Genomic DNA, 27,059 nt, shown 5'->3' with positions numbered 1-27,059 from the left:
TAAATCTAGAAATAGACCTATATATGAAAAATGACTATGACACAACATTAGGTGAATAAAGAAGATTATAGAATGTTACATTTATCATCATGCTATGTATGTAAAATTATACATATATCTAAATATAGGTATGTGAAATTATACAATATGTAAAATTATATATACAATTATATGTGTGTATATGTATATGTATGTGTATACATATAGTGTGTGTATAGATATATATAGATATGCAGAGATATAACGATTTCTGGAAGATCATTTACCATGATGTTAACAGTAGTATTTGTTCAAATATGAGGTGGACTTTATTTTCTTCTTTGTACATTTCTCTATTGTTGATTTTTTTTTTTTTTAATATTGATCCAGTATCTTTTTTAAAAGCAATGAAATTTATAAGATAATTGTTCTGAATAACTTCAGGTATCAGGAGCATGACCAACGGGTTGGAACAAATGTTTGTGTTAGAACATGGACATTGGATATAGAAATCACAGCAGGACCTACTCATCTAGTAAAAGGGATGGAAAAGCAAATCTGCATTTAGGACCAAATGATACACCTTCCTAAAACTTACAAATAATCTGAAGGAGCCTGCATTCTGGATGACACATTTAGCCTCTACTACCCCTGGACTGCCAATCTTTGGGCATCTTGTCAGAGGAGAAAAATAATGCCTAGATATAGAAATCCCTACTTAGCATGCTTTCAGTTACATGCAGCTAAACGGATTCCCAAAAGCTGCATGCAATAAAACTTCCTTAAATTTGACTTTGCTTAGTCATAGTTTGTGATGCCCCTACATAGCGGGAGCTAAAATTGATTTTTGCCGAATTAATTTTAAAACAAATCAACAGTGAAATTATGAGGGCAAGGAAAATGATTATCTTTCCTGAAAGACTAAGCTACTTATTAATCACAAGCCCTTTAGCAGCACCAAGCACAGGGTTACATACAAATAGTTGCTATGTCCACTATAATGATTTTTATTTATTCTATAACTCTTTTTGGCAATATCTTGCTAATCCAGTTACAATTTGATCCGAAGTCCAGAATACTGACTTTTCTCATGGAATTCTCTAAAATTAGCTTCAGTGCTTTAAAGTTTAATCTACATCAACTTGAGAACAATATAACCACACATATATTCATTTAAATCTACTATCTAGGCTTTTCAGTGAGTGTAACTCACACACACACATTCATCACCTAAGGTCTAACTCTTCTGTTCTGATTTTATGAATAAACTTTCCAACGCAGAGACACGATATTTTAGAAAGCTGCACAGAAAGTACTTACCTATACTATGTGATTTTGCCATGACTGATAACTACTGATCTGTCCCCCTCCCCCCCCCAAAAAAAGGTTTGGAGTAAAACTACATAGGCAATTTGAATAATATAATTGAGTCATCATTAATCACTTGTAATCCCTTCCCTTTGCCACGTTTATTAATCCTTAAAGGTTTTCAGAGAATGGTTTTATTCCAATATTCTTCGCATACCATCTGTTCAAGCACATTCCTTGTATTCTTACTAGATTTTCACAGACGCCACTTTTTAAATCGGCAGATCTCCTCAGGAGCATCGTCTGGCTCCCTTCACCCCTGCTTCAGGGAGCCCCCTCGTCATCACAGTAATACCAGCATCAGAGCAGATGTTCCATATTCTCTGGCAGATTTCCCTCCCTCAGTAGAGTCCTTGAATGCAAATTTTTGAGATTTGAAAAAAATCTTTTGGGTGCAAGAGTTTTCTGCAGTTGCTTTCTCTGTGTCAAATGCAGTGCACAGTCCTCTTTTCTGCTCTTCCGGAGACCTGGTCAGAGAGAATCTCTTTGCTCGAAGTACAGGGAGCAGAAACAGATACATAGAGACAGAGACCAGAGAGAACCCTGGAAAACCGAAGAGAACGAGATACAAAGTCAAATTATACAAGGCTCAACGTTTTAAAGGTCAACTGGGTCTATTGTGCCATGGAAATTAAGCAACATTCTGGTCTGGGCAGAAGAGAGCAGATTGTTTTTGGAAGATATGTGAAATATAACTGTTGACTACCTACTGAAAACAAAATGGAAGACAGAAATTTTCCATGGAATTAGATCACTGAAGGCAATTAATTTGGATAACTGATTTATTAATTGCCGGGATCTGATATTGAAATTATTCAAAAAGACTCCTTCCAGATCTGCAGCTTCCTTGTTCCACGTGAACACAACCTCAAAGTGAAAGTATATGCTGCAGCGATGCTGAAACAACGTCAAGTTTGGGGGAAAGGCACTGGCGTTAGAACAGGGAATGTTGGTGGGAATGTAAATTGGTGCAGCCACTGTGGAAAACAGTATGGAGGGTCCTCAAAAAATTAAGAATAGAACTACCATATGATCCAGCAATTCCACTCCTGGGTATACATCCAGACAAAACTATAATTCGAAAAGATACACGCACCCCTATGTTCATAGCAGCACTATTTACAATAGCCAAGACATGGAAACAATCTTAATGTCCATTGATAGATGAATGGATAATGAAGATGTGAGATATATCTATAGATAGATAGATAGATAGATAGATAGATAGATAGATAGATAGATAGATAGATAGATATAATTAGACGATGGATGTGCTTTGGGAAAGTGGGTGCACCCTCCAGATTTAAGCCTGATTACAAGACATCGATGAAAAGAATGTTTAGTACAGACTTCTCTTCTCCCCGTCACTCACTCTTCCTTTCTCCAAACTCACAGACAACTTTCATTTGGGCAGCAAGAATTTCAACTGACTGAGACACTTTGCAATCAATCGCTGTTCCCATTCATTCCACGTTTCACCTATGATGAGACAGGTAAATTCAAAGAGAAGGAGGTAAACAAATACCTCAATAATTCAATTATTGGAAGAAATTCACCAGGCTAAGCAGAGGCCTTAAAAAATAAAAACTTTTTTTTCCCCTTTATTGGAAGTTGGAGAGATTGTTGTTTTTGTAATTTCTTTGTTTTGGCTTGGGTATTAATTACCTAGATCCTCATCAATTACAATCTTAGTCATTCACTGACAGGGACCACAGAGGTCTTGAAGGAAATGCAGCTTCCCAAGGAAATGCTAAACTTCTTGTCCTTTCTCTCTCTCTGCCTTTCAGAGCTAGGTCTGGGTAAATTTGCCAAAGTGTTTATATTCAGCAATCTTGTTCTTCTTACCATTTGCCTCAGTTTCTCCCTTTTAATACTACTCTCTTCCCAAGCCATCCTGAATCTGAATCCGTTCTGAAATGTCCCCATCCCCCAGCCTGCCCTCTGCCTATTCACACGTCTCCATCTCATCCCAGGGCTCCATTCATTCCTCTCAAAATTACTTTCTCCCTGTCTCATCCCCTTTTAGTTTGGGAAGTGGTAGGCCAGTTTATGGGGACAAACTCCTATGACCGTGGGCTTAGTGTCTTAAAAGTTCATTGCTCCTTGGGGCTCTGCATATTTAAAAGACACTGATTCAGACACAGATAATATCTTAACTCTGCCCTATCCAAATGGTAGCCACTAGCCACTTGTGATCATTTACATTTAAATATAAATTAATTAAAATTAAATAAAATTTAAAATTCTGTTCCTCAGTGGCCCTAGTCATGTTTTCAGCCATTAGATTATTTCTATCAACACAGAAAGTTGTTAGTCAGCACTGCCTTAACATAAAGGGATTCATTTTAATGGTGGATGGTGAATATGACCATTATTTCTGTGCTGAGAAACTCTACAGGTGCTAAAAATGAATACATTTGTGTGTTGTAGGTGTATAATCAGGAACTGGGGAAGGAGGTGGCTGGATGAGGGAGAGATGACTATCTTTTGATGAGTATTATAGGCCACGATTTGGGCATATGCAGGCCAATTGAAAATAAAGCAGAGGGGCATTCTTTTTTTTAATATTCACAGGAATTCCTCTAGCAACACATTTTACAGATGAGAAAACTGAGACGAAAAGATGTTAAGAAATTTGCCCAAAGCTTTGAAACCAGAACGCAAAATCGAGTCGGCTTGAATTCCAATATTCTTCCCATTGTACCATGCTGCCTATAAATCTCTGTCACCAGGGAAATGGGACTCATAGCCACTGTTCCCAGCCTCTGAGCCTCAGAGCTCACTAGTTTTCTAACCCTTCAAAGTAGGGCTTGGGGCCATGTCAGTACAGAGCATAGATACTTTTTAACACTTTCTTTTGAGATAATCCTAGATTCACATGCAGTTGTAAGAACTAATACAGAGAGATCTTGCATATCTTTTCAATATATATCTTTTAATCTGCTACAGACTGGATACTCTCCAAGGCTGTCATGACCCTAGAAGACTTCAGGAGCTATCGGGGAACACATAAGTAAATAATTACTACAGCGCTTGTTAAAACAAAAATGCAATGTCATTTTCACCTATTGATTAGCAAATAACGATAATACTAATGATGTCATAGCGAAGGCATGCTGAAAGAGACACTCCCATATTTTATTGGTTCGAGTGTAAAGTGAGGCAAATTGGAAAGCAGGTTGGCAATATGTATGCAATATTTCCATCTTTCAGCTAGTATATTTTGAGGCCTGCTATATGCCAGGCACTGGCCTAGACCCTGGGGAAAAACAGTAAACAGAGCAGACACTGTCCAGCCCTTCTGGAACTTACTGTCCTGTTTTGTTTATGGGCAGATAAGCTTTTGTGAGAAGTCCCGTTATAGGCAAAGCAGAGAGAGCTGTTATAGAATCACAAGTGAGGGGAGGTGAATTCAGCCTTAGGAGACTAGGGAAGGCATTCCTAGAGGGAGGATAAGGGGAGATAGCCTTCCATCTATTAAATGATGAACAGGAGTTAGCCAGAGGAAGGAGACAGGGTGGTGTGGAGAAAGAGTATCCTAAACAGAAGGAACAGCAGGAACGGCCCATGGGAAGGCTGAAAATTAAGAGAGAATGGCCTAAAACCTCTGGCAAAACTACCTTAAGGAATAACCCAGAATACAAAAACAAACAAACCAACAACCTTTCAAATACAAAGCCTTTTATCACATCATTAGTGAAAATAGCGGAATATGGAAAAATATCTATTTCAATAAAAGATATTTGGTTATGTTATGGGTATTACACCCACAATATGGAATATTTTGTAGCCATTTAAAATAATGCTTACAGTGTTTTCTAAAATACTGAAAATGTTTATGTTAAAATGTTGAATGAAAAAGGCAGGATACATAATTTTATGTCTAATCTGACCACAATCATGTTAAGTATACATATATAATTATATATATATATATATATATATAATTAAATGGAAGGAGACAAGTTAAAATATTGATAATGACAGTCTTTTTTTTTTTTTTTTTTTTGTATATGTGCTGCCGAAGCAAGCACAATAGTCTTTTGATAGTGAGATTTAGGTGATTTTCATGTATATGCTATTTTATAGCATGACATGATGTTTAGTCTGGAGCAGAGCCCAGCTCCACCATTTACTATCTGTGTAGCCTTGGATAAGTCACTTAACTTCTCTGTGTCTCAGTTTCCTCATCTGTAAAATAGGAATAATTATAGCACCTATGTGATAGGTCGTTGTAGACATTATCATAGTACAGTATCTGGGCATGATACTGTTATTAATGTATGGATTATTAGTATTCTGTTTTCTATTTTTTAAATTTTTCTTTATTGCACGTATATAACTTTTATAATGGGAAAATCACTCTTCATTAACAGAAGTGCCTCATATTGTAAGCTAGTGGGATGTGCTATCTTAAATGAGAACACTGAGAAGGGGCAGCTCACCCATCTCGGGGAAATAGAGGGATGTCAGACAAGGGTCTCTGAGGGAGAAGGCAGCATCTGAGCTGACTTTTGAAGAACAAGGACTTAGGGAGAAGAAGGGCAGTGGAGAATTCTAGACAAATGGAACATCAAGCAAAGACTTATAATCTTAGAAATCTCAAGGCAGAATGGGGCTTGAAGATGAACCAGCCCACCTTTCCACCCACGCGGGTCTCCCTCTGCAGCACGCCCTACAGATGCTCACATGCACACAGGCAGGAGGAGCTGACTGCTCTAAGAACAAATCCATCCCCTGGTTGGACAGTTCTCTTTGTTAAGAAGTGTCTCCGTATCTGGACACTCACCTACCGTTGCACTTGCATATATACACATCAGAGGAAATCCAAGCCACATGCCCACACCGACACATGCACATGTTGGGAGTACCGGTCACCTAACCGTGGTCCAGCAAAGCAAAACTCCTCAATCTACTTCATGGTTGTGGTGCTTGTGGCTTGACTCTGAGACTCCTAACAAACATTACTAACTCTATGGTTTTTAAGTGCAAAAGCCGTAAGACTGTTAAAGGTTTAGGTTAAAAAGTAGTACATGATTGCAATAGAAAGAGAGGAAATTAAAAACATAAAAATAGTGATGCTTTCACTTTTTATAATAGGATAATTCATTCTGAAGGAAAAAGGTGACTTTCGGCACCACATGAAAACTCCTGTGACTGTACTCAGCACAATCTAAAGAAGAGACGGCGTTGGAAAATGGCCAAGTGTGTGTCTGGAGAGACAACATCGATACTGTATGCCGACTGGAGAACCCTAGAAATGCAGTGAGCAACTCAGAGGCCAGGCCTTGCAGGAGGCTTTACTGGAAGCCACAGTAAATGGCTCACAGGTCTGAGCCCCGTTGGAAGCCAAACACCATCTGCCAGTGTTAATCTATCAGGTGCAGACCTTGTAGCAACTGTTACCTGTCCCAACACCTTTGAAGCATAGTTAGAACTGAACTACATGATAAAGATAGCGCTACAAATCCACGAGGAAATAACAGATTATTCGATTAATGCATTTGAACATCTGGATAAAAGCCCAGAAAATAAAGTTGGGTCTCTACTTCACTCTCGACATCAAAATTAATTCCTGATGGATCAAATCCTTACATGAAAAATAAAACTATAACAAGTAAAATTTTTAAGAATGATAGAGAGGTGAAGACATGTCTAATATAACACCCAGAAGTCATAAAATAAATATTTTACATGGAAAAAATCTCACCAAAGGATAACAGGAAAAATATTTGTAATTCATAACACAGGCAAAGGGTCTGTTTTCATAATATAGAAAGCTCTCCAACAAATCAGTAAGAAAATACCAACAACTCAGTGAAAAATAGAGAAAGAAATATAGTAGCTCTTAATCACATGAAAAGATGCTCAGTTGCATTCATAGTAAGAGAAATACAAATTAAAATTAACTCACACATCATTTTTCATCTATAAAATGGGCAGAGCTCAAGGAGTGTGATAATACACTCTCATACATTGATGGTGAGTTGTCAACTGGTAAAACTTTCATGAAGGAAATTTGGCATTATCAATCAAAATTACAAATGTGGTTTTTGACCTAACAGCTCCACCTATAATTATTGATCTTTTATATATCCTGATACATGTAAAATAGTGTAGGTATCAGGTTATTCATTACATCATTGTTTCTAAGAGCCAAGGTAGAAAACAACCTGAATTCTGTCACTATCAAACTACTAAGTGGCTATTTTCAAAATGAGGCAGATATTTATGTTCAAATATGAAAACACCTCTAAGATACATGGTTAATGGGAAAATAGCAAAGTGAATAACATACTGTAATTTGTGTTAGTAATAAAGAGTTATTTGGATGATAGATGGAGACAGGTTTTTTCTTATATATGTTTAGAGTATTTCTGGAAGGGTAACCAAAACCTCAGAGGCACACTCGATAGCTAGGAATTCGAGTTGGGGGAGAAATAAATTTTCTACTGTAACGCATCTTTGTACCTTTTGAATATTTTGTAGTGAATGTGTATTAGCTATTCAAAATAAATTTAATTCAGTAACAAATTCCTGCTTGAAACAAATCCCTTCCTCTTCTCTGCTACCTCTGTAGTTTTCACTCACTTTTTTGGTTGTGCTTGCATATGTAAGTATTTATATCACCTATAAAACCATGAGCAACTTGAGGGCCGCAACTATGTCTCTGTCACGTTTCCATCTCCAGCATCTAGCATCTAGCACAGTGCCTTACACATGGCAGGAGACTTTTTTTTTTTTAAGTGATGTCTTGAAGAGTGATGAAGACTTTTTCCTTGGAAGGAAGTCTGGTCACCAGATACAGCAGCTGAGCGGGGCTGCAATACCCTAAGAACATCTACCCGCCCATCCAGAGATTCTACCTTGAAACGTGTCCTTATCCTTTAAGAGAAGGGAGGGAGAGAGAGACAGAGACAAAGAGAGAGAAAGAAACTGAGATAGATTTAAACATGAGACTAGTCTCCAGAGCAGTGCTGCTAAGAGGAATACATTTGGGGGAAAAAATGTGATCATGTGACTGGATGGGAAGAGATCATTTGAGATCTTCTTGGATCTAAACAAAAGATAAATGCTGAGAGGAAAAGTGACTGGTCAGGAGGTCCACTTTAAGCATTCTGTTGCTATCTCTGTCCCTGTTCATGGCGGGTTTACCTAGGGCAGAGGCTGCAACTTCAACAGTTAAGTGTCAAGACACAGGCACATACATTCTATAGCAAATTCAGTTGATTTCATCTCAGCACAGGGACACTGGGCACTTCCTAAGGGCAGGGTTGGCCGACATTTTTATTAGCAATCATCTCTGCCACCTTCTGATTATCTACAGATTTAAGACACATAATCATCCCCTAGGTCACAGAGTGGAGGGAGAGGGGGAGGAAACTGGCTAAGAGGCTCTAAATCCCTCCTAACACTTCTTCCCTATCAGCAAGATTAGAGCAGTCAACAGCCGTCTGCCTACGCGTTCAGACCCGGCAGGCTGGGCTGGGCTGGGCTGCCCAGGGCCTGAGGAGGGAGAGCTCTGAGGGCGAGGCTGGCTGCGGACCCCAGGTCTGCTGGTCCAGGCCGGTCTCTCTACAACGGTGCAGAGCACGTGATCCGTCTACCAGTGGTGGTGAGCAGGCTGGGGACCCTACGACAACCAGGAGGGAAAAGCAAGGGTCCACTGCCTCCAGCCATGCTGAAACAGAATGAGAGGAGGCGGTCTTGGGGCTACAGGTCCTGGCATACTGCGGAGAGTGAAGACGCATCCCAGGCAGCGGGCAGCCAACAACGCAGGAGCATCTGCTCCATGGGGACCCGCCTGGGCTCGCAGGCCAGCGTCCCGTCGTGGACCGAGGGCAACTATAACTACTACATCGACGAGGACGAGGATGGGGAGGAGGAGGAGGAGCAGTGGAAGGACGACCTGGCAGCGGAGGACCAGCAGTCCGGAGAGGCCACCACCAACCACGGCGAAGGCGGCACCGACGCTCCGGTCGTGTCCTCCACTCTGAACGTGAACGTGGGCGGCCACAGCTACCACCTGGAGTACGCCGAGCTGGCCAGCTACCCCAAGACGCGCCTGGGGCGCCTGGTCACCTCCACCAGCCGCAGCCGCCAGCTGGGCCTGTGCGACGATTACGAGGCGCAGACGGACGAATACTTCTTCGACCGCGACCCGGAGGTCTTCCAGCTCATCTACAACTTCTACGCGTCCGGGGTGCTGCTGGTGCGCGACGAGCTGTGCCCGCGCTGCTTCCTGGAGGAACTGGGCTACTGGGGCGTGCGGCTCAAGTACTCGCCGCGCTGCTGCCTCATCTGCTTCGAGGAGAGGCGCGACGAGCTGAGCGAGCAGCTCAAGATCCAGCGCGAGCTGCGCGCCCAGGCGCAGGCCGAGGAGGCCGAGGAGCTCTTCCGAGACATGCGCTTCTACGGGCCGCAGCGGCGCCGCCTCTGGAACCTCATGGAGAAGCCCTTCTCGTCGGTGGCCGCCAAGGCCATCGGGGTGGCCTCCAGCCTCTTCGTGCTCATCTCCGTGGTGGCGCTGGCGCTCAACACGGTGGAGGAGATGCAGCAGCAGGCGGAGCAGGGCGCGGGCGGCGGCAACCCGCGGCCCTTTCTGGAGCACGTGGAGATGCTATGCATGGCTTTCTTCACGCTCGAGTTCCTGCTGCGCCTGGCCTCCACGCCCGACCTGCGGCGCTTCGCGCGGAGCGCCCTCAACCTGGTGGACCTGGTGGCCATCCTGCCACTCTACCTGCAGCTGCTGCTCGAGTGCTTCACGAGCGAGGACCAGGTGCGCGGCAAGGGCTCGCTGCACGAGCACGACCTCGAGACCATGGGCCGCGTGGGCCAGGTGCTGCGCGTCATGCGCCTCCTGCGCATCTTCCGCATCCTCAAGCTGGCGCGCCACTCCACCGGCCTGCGTGCCTTCGGCTTCACGCTGCGCCAGTGCTACCAGCAGGTGGGCTGCCTGCTGCTCTTCATCACCATGGGCATCTTCACCTTCTCTGAGGCCGTCTACTCCGTGGAGCACGACGTGCGTGGAACCAACTTCACCAGCATCCCCCACGCCTGGTGGTGGGCCGCGGTGAGCACCACGGCCCGCGGGCTTTCCCACCCACTTCCCCAGCCCGACAGACGCTGCTCCTCCCTTTCCTGGGTCATGCCACCTGCCTTGCTTTGTTCCCTCATCTTTCCCCTGCCTTGTTTAACGGCCATTGCTTTCTCCATTCCTTCCATGTCCCCAGCTTAAAAAAACAAAAGATAAAAACAACAAAACAGAAAAAAAAAAAAAAAAAAAAAACAACAACGGGTGGGTGCTAAAAGGTTGGAAAGACGTAGTCCAGTAAGAAAGACGTAGTCCAAGAAATTTGGTGTGGTCTTAGTTATCTCCAGATCTAGATTTAGTCTTAATACCCCTGAGAGGCTGATTTTAAGGAGTAGTCATTGTTCATGTTCCTGGGAAGATTCGTCATCGTCATTCTTGTTGCTTGTCCCTTACTGAACACCTATTGTCCTAAGTGGTTTATTAAGCATATCTTATTTCAGCATCACAACCATGTGAGGTGGTTAGGATCACTTTTTTTTTTTTTAATTAATTAATTAATTTTATTTTTGGCTGTGTTGGGTCTTCGCCTCTGTGTGAGGCCTTTCTCCAGTTGTGGCAAGTGGGGGCCACTCTTCATCGCGGTGCGCGGGCCTCTCACTATCGCGGCCTCTCCCATTGCGGAGCACAGGCTCCAGACGCGCAGGCTCAGCAGTTGTGGCTCACGGGCCCAGTCGCTCCGCGGCATGTGGGATCTTCCCAGACCAGGGCTCGAACCCGTGTCCCCTGCATTGGCAGGCAGACTCTCAACCACTGCACCACCAGGGAAGCCCAGGATCACTATTTTTTTAAGAGGAAAATTTTCCTTCAAATTTTGAAGGAAGCCGTCCATGTATGCAGGGGAGGAAATGAGACTTGGCTGAAGAGTGTCAACCCTCACTGAAATCCCACTGGTTCTAGCTAAATCTGAGCATCTAACACTGAAACTTGCTCCAATGCCACAAAAATTCTTTCAGGACCTGGCATTATTGCCCCATTTTACAGCTAGAGGAACTGAGGTGCAGATAATTTGAGTTATAATAATAATTTAGACACACAGCTAAAGGTAGTAACGTGAGGACAAGCCTGTCCAGTTGCAAAACGCATGCCCTTTCCACAGCCCAGCACTGCCTCTTTCAAGCTTCAGTTTTTCTGCATGCCTTGCTTAATTTGCACTTAGTATATTAGTTACTTTTGGCATTTTCTTTGGTGTTTGCCTTTTATAATAATTTATGCCATTTACTCAAATATCTGTGTTTCTGATGTGCTAGACTAAATCCTTGGAAAATCCCTGAATCCCTGGAAATGCTGATTGGGTCTTCTAAGATCAGTGAACACGTTGACATATGTGCATAGGAAAGAACTGGGTGTATGCTTTCCTTATTTTTTTTAAGTAGATTGTTTGTAATGCCTTTAAAGACATTAAGCAAATATAACCAGTTTTTCCTATATTAGAAAGTGGATATTTTCAACATTAACATTGGATATGTTAGAACCCACAGTCTGGAGTTCTGATATGAACCTACCCAAGGCTCCTACTAATAGTGTAGTATAGTGGAATGGAAGATTTAGATTTAGATTCTAGTCCCAGATCTGCTAATAATTAACTGTGATCCTACATGATTAACTGTGAAACCTCACTCCCTACCTCCCTGTCCTCAGTTTCCTCATCTCAAAAGGGGAGGGTGTAGAGCTCTACAATTCAGTGAGCCTTGCTTCTCTGGAAAGCAGAGCTCTCATATGTACAACAAGATTTGTGAGCTTTCTTCAGTGATGGGATGATGTTAGGCTCTTCCAAACGAGCTGGCCAAATGCCGCTCCTCTGATCATATTCCAAATGACAAAAGGTCATCCCCATAGTAGATAAATCATGTGTACAGACGGGGTTGATGCAGGATGATTTGTCCCCAGCAAATGACGTTTACTTTGGAGGTGAGTAAAGCAAGGAGGGAAAAGAGAAAATCCACATGCTGATGATATAATACCAAGTTTTAGGGAGTCAAGTTTCCATTCGTCCAAATATCTTAGAAGGCTAGCGTATGTAAGCTGCACCTAGTGGACCCTTTGATACTATATTTTGAATACACAAAACATTTTTTACCTTTTGTATATTAATATAAAATTTTTGATAAGAATTCTATTGCTAATAATGAATTTTTCTTTTTAAAAAAATTCCTGAAGTGAATGCCTAGTGATCCCCTTTAATTTCTTGATGTGTTTATTGTTTAATAACATTTAAATTTTCAAATTATCCCCTTTTTAATATTAACAAAAATTATCTTACTCAAGGTCACTGTTTTCTATAGACTTTACAATAAAACTTGAATCACCATTCAGTTTCTATCTATAACAAATTTTACTAATTATTGCTTTTACCAATGTGAATTTTCTTTTGTACCCATTATCTCTATCAGGCACTATTTTCACAGGCCAAAATTTACACATGTCAACCTACCATTTACCAACCTTAACCTTTACCAATGACCTTCATCCATTTTAGTTTCTGAGAATTATATATACTATTAAAAATCATTATGGATTAAAGACTGATAGGTTGTGTTCGTTTCTAAACTAACCTATGAAAACAATAGGAGCAACTCCCCTTGAACATTTGAGGACTGCTCTATTCCCCAGGACCAATATACTATTAACCCAATTCCTCTGTATACTTCTTATGACATTGTATATTGTGTAGTAAGGGCCCTTATTTTCAATATAGCAAAGAGAAAAGAAGATGCCAAGTAAAAAGATGCAAAATATTAGGACCAATTCTTCACATAACCCACAAAAATCCATCTTCTTCATTCATTGAGCAAGATTATTTTTTAACATCTTTATTGGAGTATAATTGCTTCACAATGTTGTGTTAGTTTCTGCTGTATAACAAAGTGAATCAGCTATAGGTACACATATATCCCCATATCCCTTCCCTCTTGCGTCTCCCTCCCACCCTCCCTATCCCACCCCCCTAGGTGGACACAAAGCACCGAGCTGATCTCCCTGTGCTATGCGGCTTCTTCCCACAAGCTATCTATTTGGTAGTGTATATATGTCCATGCCACTCTCTCACTTCCTCCCAGCTTACCCTTCCGCCCCCCCCCCGTGTCCTCAAGTCCATTCTCTACGTCTGCATCTTTATACCTGTCTGCCCCTAGGTTCTTCAGAACCATTTTTTTTAGACTCCATATATGTGTGTTAGCATACGATATTTGTTTTTCTCTTTCTGACTTACTTCACTCTGTATGACAGACTCTAACTCCATCCACCTCATTACAAATACCTCCATTTCATTTCTTTTTATGGCTGAGTAATATTCCATTGTATATATGTGCCACATCTTCTTTATCTATTCATCTGTCGATAGACACTTAGTTTGCTTCCATGTCCTGGCTATTGTAAATAGAACTGCAATGAACATTGTGGTACATGACTCTTCTTGAATTATGGTTTTCTCAGGGTATATGCCCAGTAGTGGGATTGGTGGGTCATACGGTAGTTCTACTTTTACTTTTTAAGGAACCTCCATACTGTTCTCAATAGTGGCTGTATCAATTTACATTCCCACCAACAGTGCAAGAGGGTTCCCTTTTCTCCACACCCTCTCCAGCAGTTATTGTTTGTAGATTTTTTGATGATGGCCAATCTGACGGGTGTGAGATGATACCTCATTGTAGTTTTGATTTGCGTTTCTCAAATGATTAGTGATGTTGAGCATCCTTTCATGTGTTTGTTGGCAATCTGTATACCTTCTTTGGAGAAATGTCTGTTTAGGTGTTCTGCCTATTTTTGGATTCGATTGTTTGTTTTTTTGATATTAATCTGCATGAGCTGCTTGTATATTTTGGAGATTAATCCTTTATCAGTTGCTTCATTTGCAAATATTTTCTCCCATTCTGAGGGCTGTCTTTTTGTCTTGCTTATGGTTTCCTTTGCTGTGAAAAAGCTTTAAAGTTTCATTAGGTCCCCTTTGTTTATTTTTGTTTTTATTTCCATTTCTCTAGGAGGTGGATCAAAAAGGATCTTGCTGTGATTTATGTCATAGAGTGTTCCGCCTATGTTTTCCTCTAAGAGTTTGATAGTGTCTGGCCTTACATTTAGGTCTTTAATCCATTTTGAGTTTATTTTTGTGTATGGTGTTAGGGAGTGTTCTAATTTCATTCTTTTACATGTAGCTGTCCAGTTTTCCCAGCACCACTTATTGAAGAGGCTGTCTTTTCTCCACTGTATACGCTTGCCTCCTTTATCAAAGATAAGGTGACCATATGTGCATGGGTATCTCTGGGCTTTCTATCCTGTTCCATTGATCTATATTTCTGTTTTTGTGCCAGTACCATACTGTCTTGATTACTGTAGCTTTGTAATATAGTCTGAAGTCAGGGAGCCTGATTCCTCCAGCTCCGTTTTTCTTTCTCAAGATTACTTTGGCTATTCAGGGTCTTTTGTGTTTCCATACAAATTGTAAAATTTTTTGTTCTAGTTCTGTGAAAAACGCCTTTGGTAGTTTGATAGGGATTGCATTGAATCTGTAGATTGCTTTGGGTAGTATAGTCATTTTCACAGTGTTGATTCTTCCAATCCAAGAACATGGTATATCTCTCCATCTGTTTGTATCATCTTTAATTTCTTTCATCAGTGTCTTACAGTTTTCTGCATACAGGTCTTTTGTCTCCTTAGGTAGGTTTATTCCTAGGTATTTTATTCTTTTTGTTGCAATGGTAAATAGGAGTGTTTCCTTAATTTCTCTTTCAGATTTTTCATCATTAGTGTATAGGAATGCAAGAGATTTCTGCACGTTAATCTTGTATCCTGCTACTTTACCAAATTCATTGATTAGCTCTAGTAGTTTTCTGGTGGCATTTTTAGGATTCTCAATGTATAGTATCATGTCATCTGCAAACAGTGACAGTTTTACTTCTTCTTTTCTGATTTGGATTCCTTTTATTTCTTTTCTGTCTCTGAGATTGCTGTGGCTAAAAGTTACCAAACTATGTTGAATAATAGTGGTGAGAGTGGGCAACCTTGTCTTGTCCCTGATCTTAGAGGAAATGGTTTCAGTTTTCACCACTGAGAACGATGTTGGCTGTGGGTTTGTCATATATGACCTTTATTATGCTGAGGTAGGTTCCCTCTATGCCTACTTTCTGGAGAATTTTTATCATAAATGGGTGTTGAATTTTGTCAAAAGCTTTTTTTGCATCTATTGAGATGATCATATGATTTTTATTCTTCAATTTGTTAATATGGTGTATCACATTGATTGATCTGCATATATTGAAGAACCTTTGCATTCCTGGGATAAACCTCACTTGATCATGCTGTATGACCCTTTTAATGTGCTGTTGGATTCTGTTTGCTGGTATTTTGTTGAGGATTTTTGCATCTATGTTCATCAGTGATACTGGCCAGTAGTTTTCTTTCTTTGTGACATCCTTGTCTAGTTTTTGTATCAGGGTGATGGTGGCCTCGTAGAATGAGTTTGGGAGTGTTCCTCCCTCTGCTATATTTTGGAAGAGTTTGAGGATAGGTGTTAGCTCTTCTCTAAATGTTTGATAGAATTCACCTGTGAAGCCATCTGGTCCTGGGCTTTTGTTTGTTGGAAGATTTTTAATCACAGTCTCAATTTCAGTGCTGGTGATTGTCTGTTTATATTTTCTATTTCTTCCTGTTTCAGTCTCAGAAGGTTGTGCTTTTCTAAGAATTTGTCCATTTCTTCCAGGTTGTCCATTTTATTGGCATAGAGTTGCTTGTAGTGATCTCTAATGATCCTTTGTATTTCTGCAGTGTCAGTTGTTACTTCTCCTTTTTCATTTCTAATTCTGTTGATTTGAGTCTTCTCCCTTTTTTTCTTCATGAGTCTGGCTAATGGTTTATCAATTTTGTTTATCTGCTCAAAGAACAAGCTTTTAGTTTTATTGACCTTTGCTATCATTTCCTTCATTTTTTTCATTTATTTCTGATCTGATCTTTATGGTTTCTTTCCATCTGCTAACTTTGGGGTTTTATTTGTTCTTCTTTCTCTAATTGCTTTATGTGTAAGGTTAGGTTGCTTATTTGAGATGCTTCTTGTTTCTTGAGGTAGGATTGTATTGCTATAAACTTCCCTCTTAGAACTGGTTTTGCTGCATCCCGTAGGTTTTGGGTCATCGTGTTTTCATTGTCATTTGCTTCTAGGTATTTTTTGATTTCCTCTTTGATTTCTTCAGTGATCTCTTGGTTATTTAGTAGCGTATTTAGCCTCCATGAGTTTGTATTTTTTACAGTTTTTTTCCTGTAATTGATATCTAGTCTCATAGCGTTGCGGTCAGAAAAGATACTTGATATGATTTCAGTTTTCTTAGATTTACCAAGGCTTGATTTGTGACCCAAGATATGATCTATCCTGGAGAATGTTCCATGAGCACTTGAGAAGAAAGTGTATTCTGTTGTTTTTGGATGGAATGTCTTCTAACTATCAATTAAGTCCATCTTGTTTAATGTATCATTTAAAGCTTGTGTTTCCTTATTTATTTTCATTTTGGATGATGTCCATTGGTGAAAGTGGGGTGTTAAAGTCGTGTTACCATCGATTTCCCCTTTTATGGCTGTTAGCATTTGCCTTATGTATTGAGGTGCTCCTATGTTGGGTGCATAAATATTTACAATTGTTATATCTTCTTCTTGGATTGATCCCTTGATCATTATGTAGTGTCCTTCTTTGTCTCTTGTAATAGTCTTTATTTTAAAGTTTGTTTTGTCTGATATGAGAATTGCTACTCCAGCTTTCTTTTGATTTCCATTTGCATGGAATATCTTTTTCCATCCCCTCACTTTCAGTCTGTATGTGTCCCTAGGTCTGAAGTGGGTCTCTTGTAGGCAGCATATATATGGGTCTTGTTTTGTAACCATTCAGCCAGTCTATGTCTTTTGGTTGGAGCATTTGATCCATTTACATTTAAGGTAATTATCAATATGTATGTTCTTATTACCATTTTCTTAATTTTGGGGGGTTTGTTATTGTAGGTCTTTTCCTTCTTTTGTGTTTCCTGCCTAGAAAAGTTCCTTTAGCATTTGTTGTAAAGTTGGTTTGGTGGTGCTGAATTCCCTCAGCTTTTGCTTGTCTGTAAAGGTTTTAATTTCTCCATCGAATCTGAATGAGGTCCTCGCTGAGTAGAGTAATCTTGGTTGTAGGTTTTTCCCTTTCATCACTTTAAATATGTCCTGCCACTCCTTTCTGGCTTGCAGAATTTCTGCTGAAAGATCAGCTGTTAACCTTATGGGGATTCCCTTGTACGTTAATTGTTGCTTTTCCCTTGCTGCTTTTTTTTTTTAATATAAATTTATTTATTTATTTTTGGCTGTGTTGGGTCTTTGTTTCTGTGCGAGGGCTTTCTCTAGTTGCGGCGAGCGGGGGCCACTCTTTATCACGGTGCACGGGCCTCTCACTATCGCGGCCTCTCTTGTTGCGGAGCACAGGCTCTAGACGCGCAGGCTTAGTAGTTTTGGCTCACAGGACCAGTTGCTCCGCGGCATGTGGGATCTTCCCAGACCAGGGCTCGAACCCGTGTCCCCTGCATTGGCAGGCAGATTCTCAACCACTGTGCCACCAGGGAAGCCCTCTTGCTGCTTTTAATATTTTTTTAATTTAATTTTTGAGAGTTTGATTAATATGTGTCTTGGCGTGTTTCTCCTTGGATTTATCCTGTATGGGACTCTCTGCACTCTCTGGACTTGGTTGACTATTTCCTTTCCCATATTAGGGAAGTTTTCAACCATAATCTCTTCAACTATTTTCTCAGTCCCTTTCTTTTTCTCTTCTTCTTCTGGGACCCCTATAATTCAAATGTTGGTGCATTTAGTGTTGTCCCAGAGGTCTCTGAGAATGTCCTCAATTCTTTTCATCCTTTTTTCTTTATTCTGCTCTGTGGTAATTATTTCCACTATTTTATCTTCCAGGTCACTTATCCATTTTTCTGCCTCATTTATTCTGCTATTGATTCCTTCTAGAGAATTTTAAATTTCATTTATTGTGTTGTTCATCATTGTTTGTTTGCTCTTTAGTTCTTCTAGGTCCTTGTTAAACGTTTCTTGTATTTTCTCCATTCTATTTCCAAGATTTTGGATCATCTTTACTATCATTAGTCTGAATTCTTTTTCCGGTAGACTGCCTATTTCCTGTTCATTTGTTTGGTGTGCTGGGTTTTAACCTTGCTCCTTCATCTGCTGTGTGTTTTTCTGTCTTCTCATTTTGCTTATCTTACTGTGTTTGGGGTCTCCTTTTCCCAGGCTGCAGGTTCGTAGTTCCCGTTGTTTTTGGTGTCTGTCCCCAGTGGCTACAGTTGGTTCAGTGGGTTGTGTAGGCTTCCTGGTGGAGGGGACTGGTGCCTGTGGTCTGGTGGATGAGGCTGGATCTTGTCTTTCTGGTGGGCAGGACAGTGTCCAGTGGTGTGTTTTGGGGTATCTGTGAACTTATTATGATTTTAGGCAGCCTCTCTGCTAATAGGTGGGGTTGTGTTCCTGTCTTGCTAGTTGTTTGCCATGGGGGGTCCAGCACTGGAGGTGAGCAAGATTTTTTTGAGCACTTAGTGTGCCAAGGAGTATTCTAAATACTAGGGATACCGAGTAATAAGAAAAAAAAAAAAAGGTGAAATTTTTTCCCTCATGGAGTTTACATCCTAATGCAGAAAGATAATAAATCATTTCAGATATGAGTGTGTCTTATATAGGATAATAGGATAGAGAGTGATCTGGGTGGCAGAATCTACCTTTGATGGACTAGTGGAATAGTCAGAGAAGTCTTCTTGGAGAAGATGACATTGAACTAAATCTTGAATGATGAGAAGGAAGTCATCTAAATAGACGTGACCAAGCAGACATGAGAATCTGAGAAGTAGAATCCTAAAAGTAACTCTGATCCAATATTCTCCAAGCATTTTATTGATCATACATCTCATAATTTAAAAAATTCTGAGCACACACCCATGATAAATATGTGTTTAGTTAATCATAAGTTATAAGCTATTTATTGCTATAATAACAATGCATCACAAACCACCCCAAAATTCAGTGGCTCGAAACGTCAAGCATCTATTTGCCTTGTGAGTTTGCAAGTCAGCAACTCAGGCTGGTTTCAAGTACAAGGTTAGAAGAACCTTGGAATGGTGTCAGCTGCTCACATCACAGTCTGATGGTCAGCTGGCTGACAGCTGGATGAAGAAGGAGACTAGGTCTTTCATCATCCAGCAGGCATGTATCCATGGCCGTGGCAAAGGGCAAGAGAGAGAGAGTGCAAGCCCAATCATGCAAGCACTGATAAGCTTCTGTTCGTGACACTTGCTCAACTCATTGGCCAAAGTGAGTCACAAGGCCAAACTCAGAGTCAAAGGGAAGAGCAGGTTAGCCCACTCACTGTAGGAAAGCACTGCAAAGTTATATGGCAAAGAGCTTGGATACAGGAAGATACAAAGAATTGGGTCCAGTAATACAATCATTGTACTGCATTAAGATATTACTGCTCAAATATATTATGTGTATCAGAAAACATACACTCACACATTGAAAATGTAAAGAGGTAAGGAAAAACAGGATTGGTATTTTCTTGCCCCACTCCAGTGCTGTAGCCCTTGTGGTATATTCACCCACATTAGGGAAAGGTTCTCTAACCCCTCCCTCCATGTGTTTTTAGTACTCTCAGACAACCCCAAAATCTGACTTGTTTTTAATAATCTCCCCTCTCTCTATGCCAAGGATCCTGCAACCTTCCTCTGTAATTCAACTCGGGTTTTTAAGAGAAACACAGTAATTTTCATTAATGTGAATTCTCCTACAGCTGCAGAACAAATCCCTCATGGACACTCATGTCTGCAAATGCTCATGCATTAGGATATAAGATAGACCCATCCTACTCATCTGTCAAACGGCGGTTATTTGTAAGCACTAATGTAATAGGAAACATATGTAAAAACACTAGCCTGTATGCTATCCTCAATAAATAGAAGCTACCATATCTGACTAGTTGATAGCCTTTATCACATGGAAGCAATAACCTTTGCTTCCAGTTTCATTTTTGGGAAAATAAAACAGAAGTGATTCCTTCTCTCCTGGGGAAAAGAGAGAGGCTGTAAGATGGACAAAAGGGTCAGCCGTTCTATCTTGGGAGAGTTTCTGAGTGTCCAAATAAACAGGCCCATGCCTGGAGCAGCTCCAGCCATGTTGGGACTCTCCGGGTTGCCTGGGTGTGGGAAATGCTCGGCATAGCTCAACAAGAACAATTAGCTCTATGATGAGGCTGTAAGCTTTGGCCTCTGTTGTGGCTATGTTTTTAAGGAGAAAAGGACAATTGGACTGTTCAATAGACCATTTCCTTCTGAGCTTTCCAGAGCAAGTTAAAGCTGTAGAAACTACATAGGAAACTATGTCATGAACTCATTCCTTCAAAATTCATGAAAACTATCTCTAGCTGAAGCATCAGATAGTTGTAGCCCAGAGACCTTGTTTCTATCTTTGTTTTCCTCAAGTATGTTATCATTTCCTTGCAAATAGGTGGCACTTAGAAGATCACTGAGATTTATTTTATTTTATTTTATTTTTATTGATTGCTTGCTTGCTTTGAGAAGACCCCTTTGGAAGGTGAATCAGGATAACAGAAAACAAAACGTGGGATATTTTAAACAGAAGGAAATCGATACAGGGAGATAGATACATAGGCTGGAAGAGCAAAAAGGAGAAAGTGAGATAACCCAAAGATTGGTAACTGTAGGAACTAGTGTTGGCCCCAGAACTGGGGAGACAAACGGGAGAAGGTAGAGTTACTGGAGCCTAGGAGTACAGAGAAGGAACCACTGTGTAGCTGTTGCCAGACCCCTAAGATGGCATCCCGAGGCTGGTGCTGGGTGTGCTGAAAGATGCCTGAGCCATAGCTATCTGCTGTTGTTGAAGGATGATGACAGAACCCAGAAGCAGGAAGAGAGACTCTTACTTCCTCATTCCATCTTCTAGTCTCCCACCCGTGTCTCTCATTGGCAGAACCTAACCAGAAGACAGCAGGCAAGGAAATCTGGGAAATGTAGTTTACATCCTCCCAGCCGCTGAATTACAAAAAAGAGCACAGAAGGGTATCGGGCTTTAGGGCTGAGAGATAATGAGTAAATGTCTGGCACAGAAGGCATTAAAGTTCTCCTAGCTTCTTCAGAAATAGCACAGGAGCCATAAAGGGGGGCAAAGGCTCTTAGGCACTTTTATAACTTTTGATCTGGCGGACTCCTGATTTTGGGGTGGTCCCCTTCTGTCTCTCTAAACCCCTCCTGTTGGCCAATATAACTTGAGCGGGACGTGATAGAATTGTAGAGGGCAGGGAGAAGTAGCAAGTAAGCTGAGGATGTGGAGGGCATTGTCACTATTGTGTACCTTTCTAGGAATAGATCCCAAACTTGCCTTAGCTTCTGCACACCTCCCCCTTATTGTACAATTTATGTACATGTCAGAACTTTCATATACGGATGAGGCCGGTTGTTCTTTTCAAGGTGATTACCCATGACCTCATTCTAACAGTGTTTCCACTGATCAAAACATTTTTTGAATTCCACTGAGGAATTATCTTCAGCGCCTGTGACATGTCCATTTATTAATACTTCTTTGTAGTGGGGCTAAATCTTTACTTTTTTGAAGGTGGATTCAATATTTTTAAATAGTCAAGACCCTTGAGTTGAAGACTGGCACCTAGAGTTAACCCTCAAGGGGAATAAGAACACTTGTTTCAAGGTCATGCCACTGAATCCTCTGTGCAGATTATAATCCCAAAGAGGAATTCCTAAAATATTTGTAGCAACAGCAGCATGGGTAAGCTAAATAGAGCCTTTGAAGCTAAATCCTTTAAAGGACAACATGCATTGAAGTATGTAATAATTTTAACCAGAAAATGTTAGTCTTTACCACCTCGAATTCTTTGGGAAAACTAAGAAGAGGTGTTAATTCTTTTGAAAAATCAGTTTTATTCCCTGAGATCATAATTCCTAGATGCAGGGATTACTGGGTGCTAAAATGTAATCTGTGCGTAGATCATTATGAAGGAAACAAACATTCCTTGCTGAAGGAGAAATTCAAGTATACTTATTCTAAAGTTTCAGAGAAAAACTGGATGCTTGTTCTCCTGGTAACGTTTAGTGGGTCAGGATTTGCTGATTAGTGGGTGAGCTGCTAGGGAAAGGTTACATTCTGGCTTTGGGGATCCAATGGCTAGGGAAAATATGTAAATTTTCAACGGAATGGTAAGTTTCCAGTTTACAGAGTGGCTGAGCCAGTCAGTTTTTTCAGGATATTAAGATGGATTGCAGAAATTGCAGTCACATGTCCAAACCCCACTCCTGCTAATGTGAGAACTCACTCTGGGAGGTCACTTTGGTCCTTCTGGGACCTTCCATTTTTCATGCTCATTCAGGGAGAAATGGTTTGGCCTGTGGAACGTGGAGAAAAAGTTTCCAAAAGCCAAGGAATCCAGAGTTCCTCTGGAGCCAAGAAGCAGATCACCGGTTGAGTCAAACAGAACAGTGCATAAATTAGCTATGCATTTTGAACAAATTCTTCAGAACCAGTCTTATAGAGTCTCGTATCAGAAGAGATCTTTTCTCTAAAAATAGAGATCCAAGACATACAAAAATATTTAGACCATATTATGCACATCAAATATTTAATCTTCCTTCAGCCAATTCTCTTTGCTTTTGACTTTTTGCTCAAAGTTCAGCCAAAAAAAAGAAAAAAGAAATTGGGGTTGGGAGAGAAGCAAAGCCAGTGTGGGGACTGAGCAGAAGTTTAAATTAGGTACTTTGTCTCAATTACTTTCCTTCCTCTGTATCCTCCTATCTCCAACCCTCCCCCCAATCCTGGACCCTTGAGGGGCTGGTTTACACCAAAGCCTCTGCTTTGGCCTTTCATGGATGCTTCCTCTTCTGAAACTACCCCTTCCTGTCACTCGCTCTTATATCCAGACTCCCTTTAGGCCTCCTCCAGGGAAAGTCGAATGACTAAACATTCACACAGAGGTGTGAGTGACAGGGTTAGTGTCAAATGAAAGCTGTTCACACACCTGGACAGAGATCTGACTCGGGTTCTTTTACTTTCAGCGTGGCCAGTTACAAGAAATACACACACACACACACACACACACACACACACACACACACACACACAGAGCAAGCTTTTTTTTTTTTTTTTACGATTAGCCCACGATCTTATTTTATCACTGCCTCTCATGGCCCTTTGGTCGAGAAGGTGGGAAAAGCAGATTCTCTACTGGAGACAGAGTGTCCCCCCACCCTGTCTCCCTCACACAGCATTGGCAGGAGCCAGGGAGGAGCTTCTTGCCACAGCCCGCTGGTCTAACAAGCACAAGAACTAACATTATCCCTCACACACACCCTGTGCAGCTCCTTCAATTCCTGTAACAATCCTATGAGGTTCGCACTATTATTCTCTCCACGTTTCAAAAGCAGAAACTGAGGCAGGGTGAATTTAGGCGACTTGCCCAAATCCCACAGCTGGGAAGTGGATTCAGGCCCATGTGGCCCTAGTGCCACACCTGCTTCCTTAACCTAGTCGACACCCTCCTGCCTCTCGTAGATGCTGCCTTGTGTTTCTCCACTGTGAGAAGGGCAGCCCAGCCCACAGCAGTTCTCTCCCCGGAGACGGAGTAGTGAGAGGTAGTGTGTCACCCATCCCAAGAGGAGTTGCAACTTTCCCCTTTTTATGGGCTGGATGGAGCTTTGGTTCTTATCAGCTCCCCCAGATTTGCCCAGCTGGCCCACGTCTCCATTTCATTCTAACTAATCAATCATACTTACTCTAAGTTCAAAGTAATCCTTACATCATCGCAACAAAAATGTTTACATTTCTAAGTTAAAGGCTGTCTCTGTACAGATCAACAGGGTGACTGTACCTTTTATAAAAGCATATGCTGGAAGACTGTGCGACGACACAAATCGATGAAGCCAGTGCTGCCCCCTGGAGTTGTGCGATGCACAGTTTTTTCAACTGTAATCAACAGCCCTGCCCAAAAGGCTTCTAGTAATTTTGCCAAGAGTCTGGGGACCAAAGGGAGTCTTAGTACATGAGGCATAAAAAACAGGTCCCGAGAGATTTTTCTGGGTTTTCTCCGGCTACATTGACTGATAACTAGTCCCGTGGGTATCTGCATTTTAAAACAGAAGCTTGTTAACCTAAATAAATCTCTAATTAGTGGAATTTAAAGCAGTGTGACAAGTGTGATGGGAAGACTTTCATGCAGGGTGAACATATTTTTGGTCGGTGATGTCTTACAAAAGTCCCTTCGCAAAATAATGAGTGTGTCTCTCCAGACATTTGCAATTAAAGCACCTTTATGTAAAATATCTCATTTGACTGCATAACAACTCTGAGAACTATTACAATTGTCTCTATTTTAAGGATGAGAGAAGGACCACAGAGGAGGTTGCTTAATGCTCTTTGCGTGCCTGACACTGTGTGAAGTGCTTTAGAATCATTTTCTTATTTAGTCTTCACAAGAATCCCGAGAGTTAGTTATTAGCCTCCTGTTTTAGATGCAGGAACCAAGGCTTAGAGACTCTGAATGTTTTGCCCAAGGTCACTCAGCTGGGAAGGGTCAGAGTCAGGACTTGAACCCAGGTCTGACTGGTTCTAAGCCCAAGCTCTTTCCCGTACGTGTATCATGTAGGCAAATCCAGAGACTCCGTCCTAAATTTGGCCCCAGCTGAAGGGAGGCAAAGACCTACATTTATTGAGCCTATTCTACGCCAGAAACTTCACACACGTTATTCTTCTGTGCCCTTCACAACAACCCTTTAAAGTAGATATAACTCCCCTGTATTGTATGTAAGAAAATTGATAAGTGATAGGGTTTAGACCCAAGTCTTTCAGCTCCAAAGCTTATGTTCTTTCCATGCCTCAGGTCTTGCAGGCAAGCTTTCCAGTACCTCCTAAAGCTGACTCCGTGAGGAGCTATTATACGACCCACGTGCACCTTCAGCGGGACGGAAGACACCTCCCTGCCTGGTCCTCTCCCTTTCTTCTCCTCACTCCCGATGCTGACAATTCCATTCTACTTTCCTTCCCTCACAGGTGAGCATCTCCACTGTGGGCTATGGAGACATGTACCCAGAGACTCACCTGGGCCGGCTTTTTGCCTTCCTCTGCATCGCTTTCGGGATCATCCTCAACGGGATGCCCATTTCCATCCTCTACAACAAATTCTCCGATTACTACAGCAAGCTCAAGGCTTACGAGTACACCGCCATACGAAGGGAAAGGGGGAATGTGGAGTTCATGCAGAGAGCCAGAAAGAAGATAGCTGAGTGCTTGGCTGGAAGCAACCCACAGCCCAACCCAAGGCAAAATAATTAATATTTGTTAGGATGTGCGGCTGGTCGATGCCATGAATTTCAAGGCTTCCTTCCTCCTTCCTTTTTTTTTTTTATTATCAGCATTAACAGTGAAAGGACATGTGAAGCAGACGTACACAAAAGGCATTCAGTTCACAAAAATCTACCTCTAGAAATGTTCATTTTGGCCCAAACTCAGACCGCCTCATGTTACTCTGTAACTAACAGTGTTGTGTAAGATACTGACCTTCCCAATGACATTGATATTGAAACCTCCTTGAGGGGAGCAACAGCTTAGATTTCTCTTGTAGCTTCTCATGGCTTTTCGATAAATACTTTCGGACTTGAGTTGACTTGAGAAGAATTTCCCTGATTGAAAGAAAAAAGCATTCTTAATTGTCTAGAGAGAGGGAGTGTTGCGGCAGGAGCTATACGAGCTTTGGAGTTAGACCAACCTCAGTCAGAAGCTCAGATCTACCAGCTGTTCAATTTGGGGCAAGTTACTTTTAACTGTCTGAGCCTCAGTTTCTTCAACTTTAAATTATACTTTAAAAGCCTTCCTAGTAATATGAGCATGGAGATTGGAGATACTACTTGTAAATGCTCAATAAATGGTAGCTGCTAAAATTGTCTGAGTAGGTATTGTGTAGTAGATTCTTGACTGGTGGTTCTCATTCAAGGGAGATTTCGTCCACCCCTCCCCCACTTGCCCCAGGACATTTGGCAATGCCTAGAGATGGTTTCGATTGTCACCACTGTGACAGAGGATGAGAGGGGCTACTGGGACTAGTAGGCAGAGACCTGGGTTACTACTAAGCATGCTCAGGACAGCCCTATCACAAAGAAGTATCTGATCCAGAATGTCAGTAGTGACGAAGTTGAGAAACTCTGGTCTAGCCATAATGTGGGTGCCTCCAGACCTGACTGTGACGCATGCCCGAGGGTGTTAGTCCCCCTCCCTAGACAGGAGCCCCTACATGTTCTCACCTCTCAGAGCCTCCTTTTTCTCTGCTTTCCATGAAAAAACAAAAGCAAACCAAAAACAAAAATCACTGCCTTTTGGACAACTGTTCTGGGCTAAGCACTGAACGAAAGGAATTAAATGGACATGGCCCTCTGCTCTGGGCACCATCTGTGGGTCAGAAAACCAATTCCTACAGGTTCTTTCTCTCCCTGCCCCCGTCTCCTCTTAATTCCTTCCTTCTTCCATAAGACTGTTGGAAAGTGAAATCCTGGGATTTAAAGGCACTTTTGAACTGAACAAACAGAGGTTGCCCCCGTAACTAGGGGCTTGCCAT

The 27,059-nt window shown here is 41.5% G+C and overlaps 1 protein-coding gene across 1 annotated transcript; it reads left to right on the top strand.

The window, feature by feature from the left end:
- The first annotated feature begins 2,609 nt into the window (after positions 1-2,609).
- On the top strand, positions 2,610-26,810 carry KCNV2 (potassium voltage-gated channel modifier subfamily V member 2). Its single transcript, XM_082403079.1, has 2 exons — positions 2,610-10,420; positions 25,502-26,810. The coding sequence occupies exons 1-2, from the start codon at positions 9,026-9,028 to the stop codon at positions 25,781-25,783; spliced, it is 1,677 nt and encodes a 558-aa protein (XP_082259205.1). The 5' UTR covers positions 2,610-9,025; the 3' UTR covers positions 25,784-26,810.
- Positions 26,811-27,059: the final 249 nt, after the last annotated feature.

This window comes from Balaenoptera borealis (genome assembly GCF_965194805.1).
Source record: "Balaenoptera borealis genome assembly, chromosome: 8".
Classification (NCBI taxonomy): Eukaryota; Metazoa; Chordata; class Mammalia; order Artiodactyla; family Balaenopteridae; genus Balaenoptera; species Balaenoptera borealis.
The sequence above is the reverse complement of the archived record's forward strand: the minus strand, read 5'-3'. Positions and strand labels throughout refer to the sequence as shown.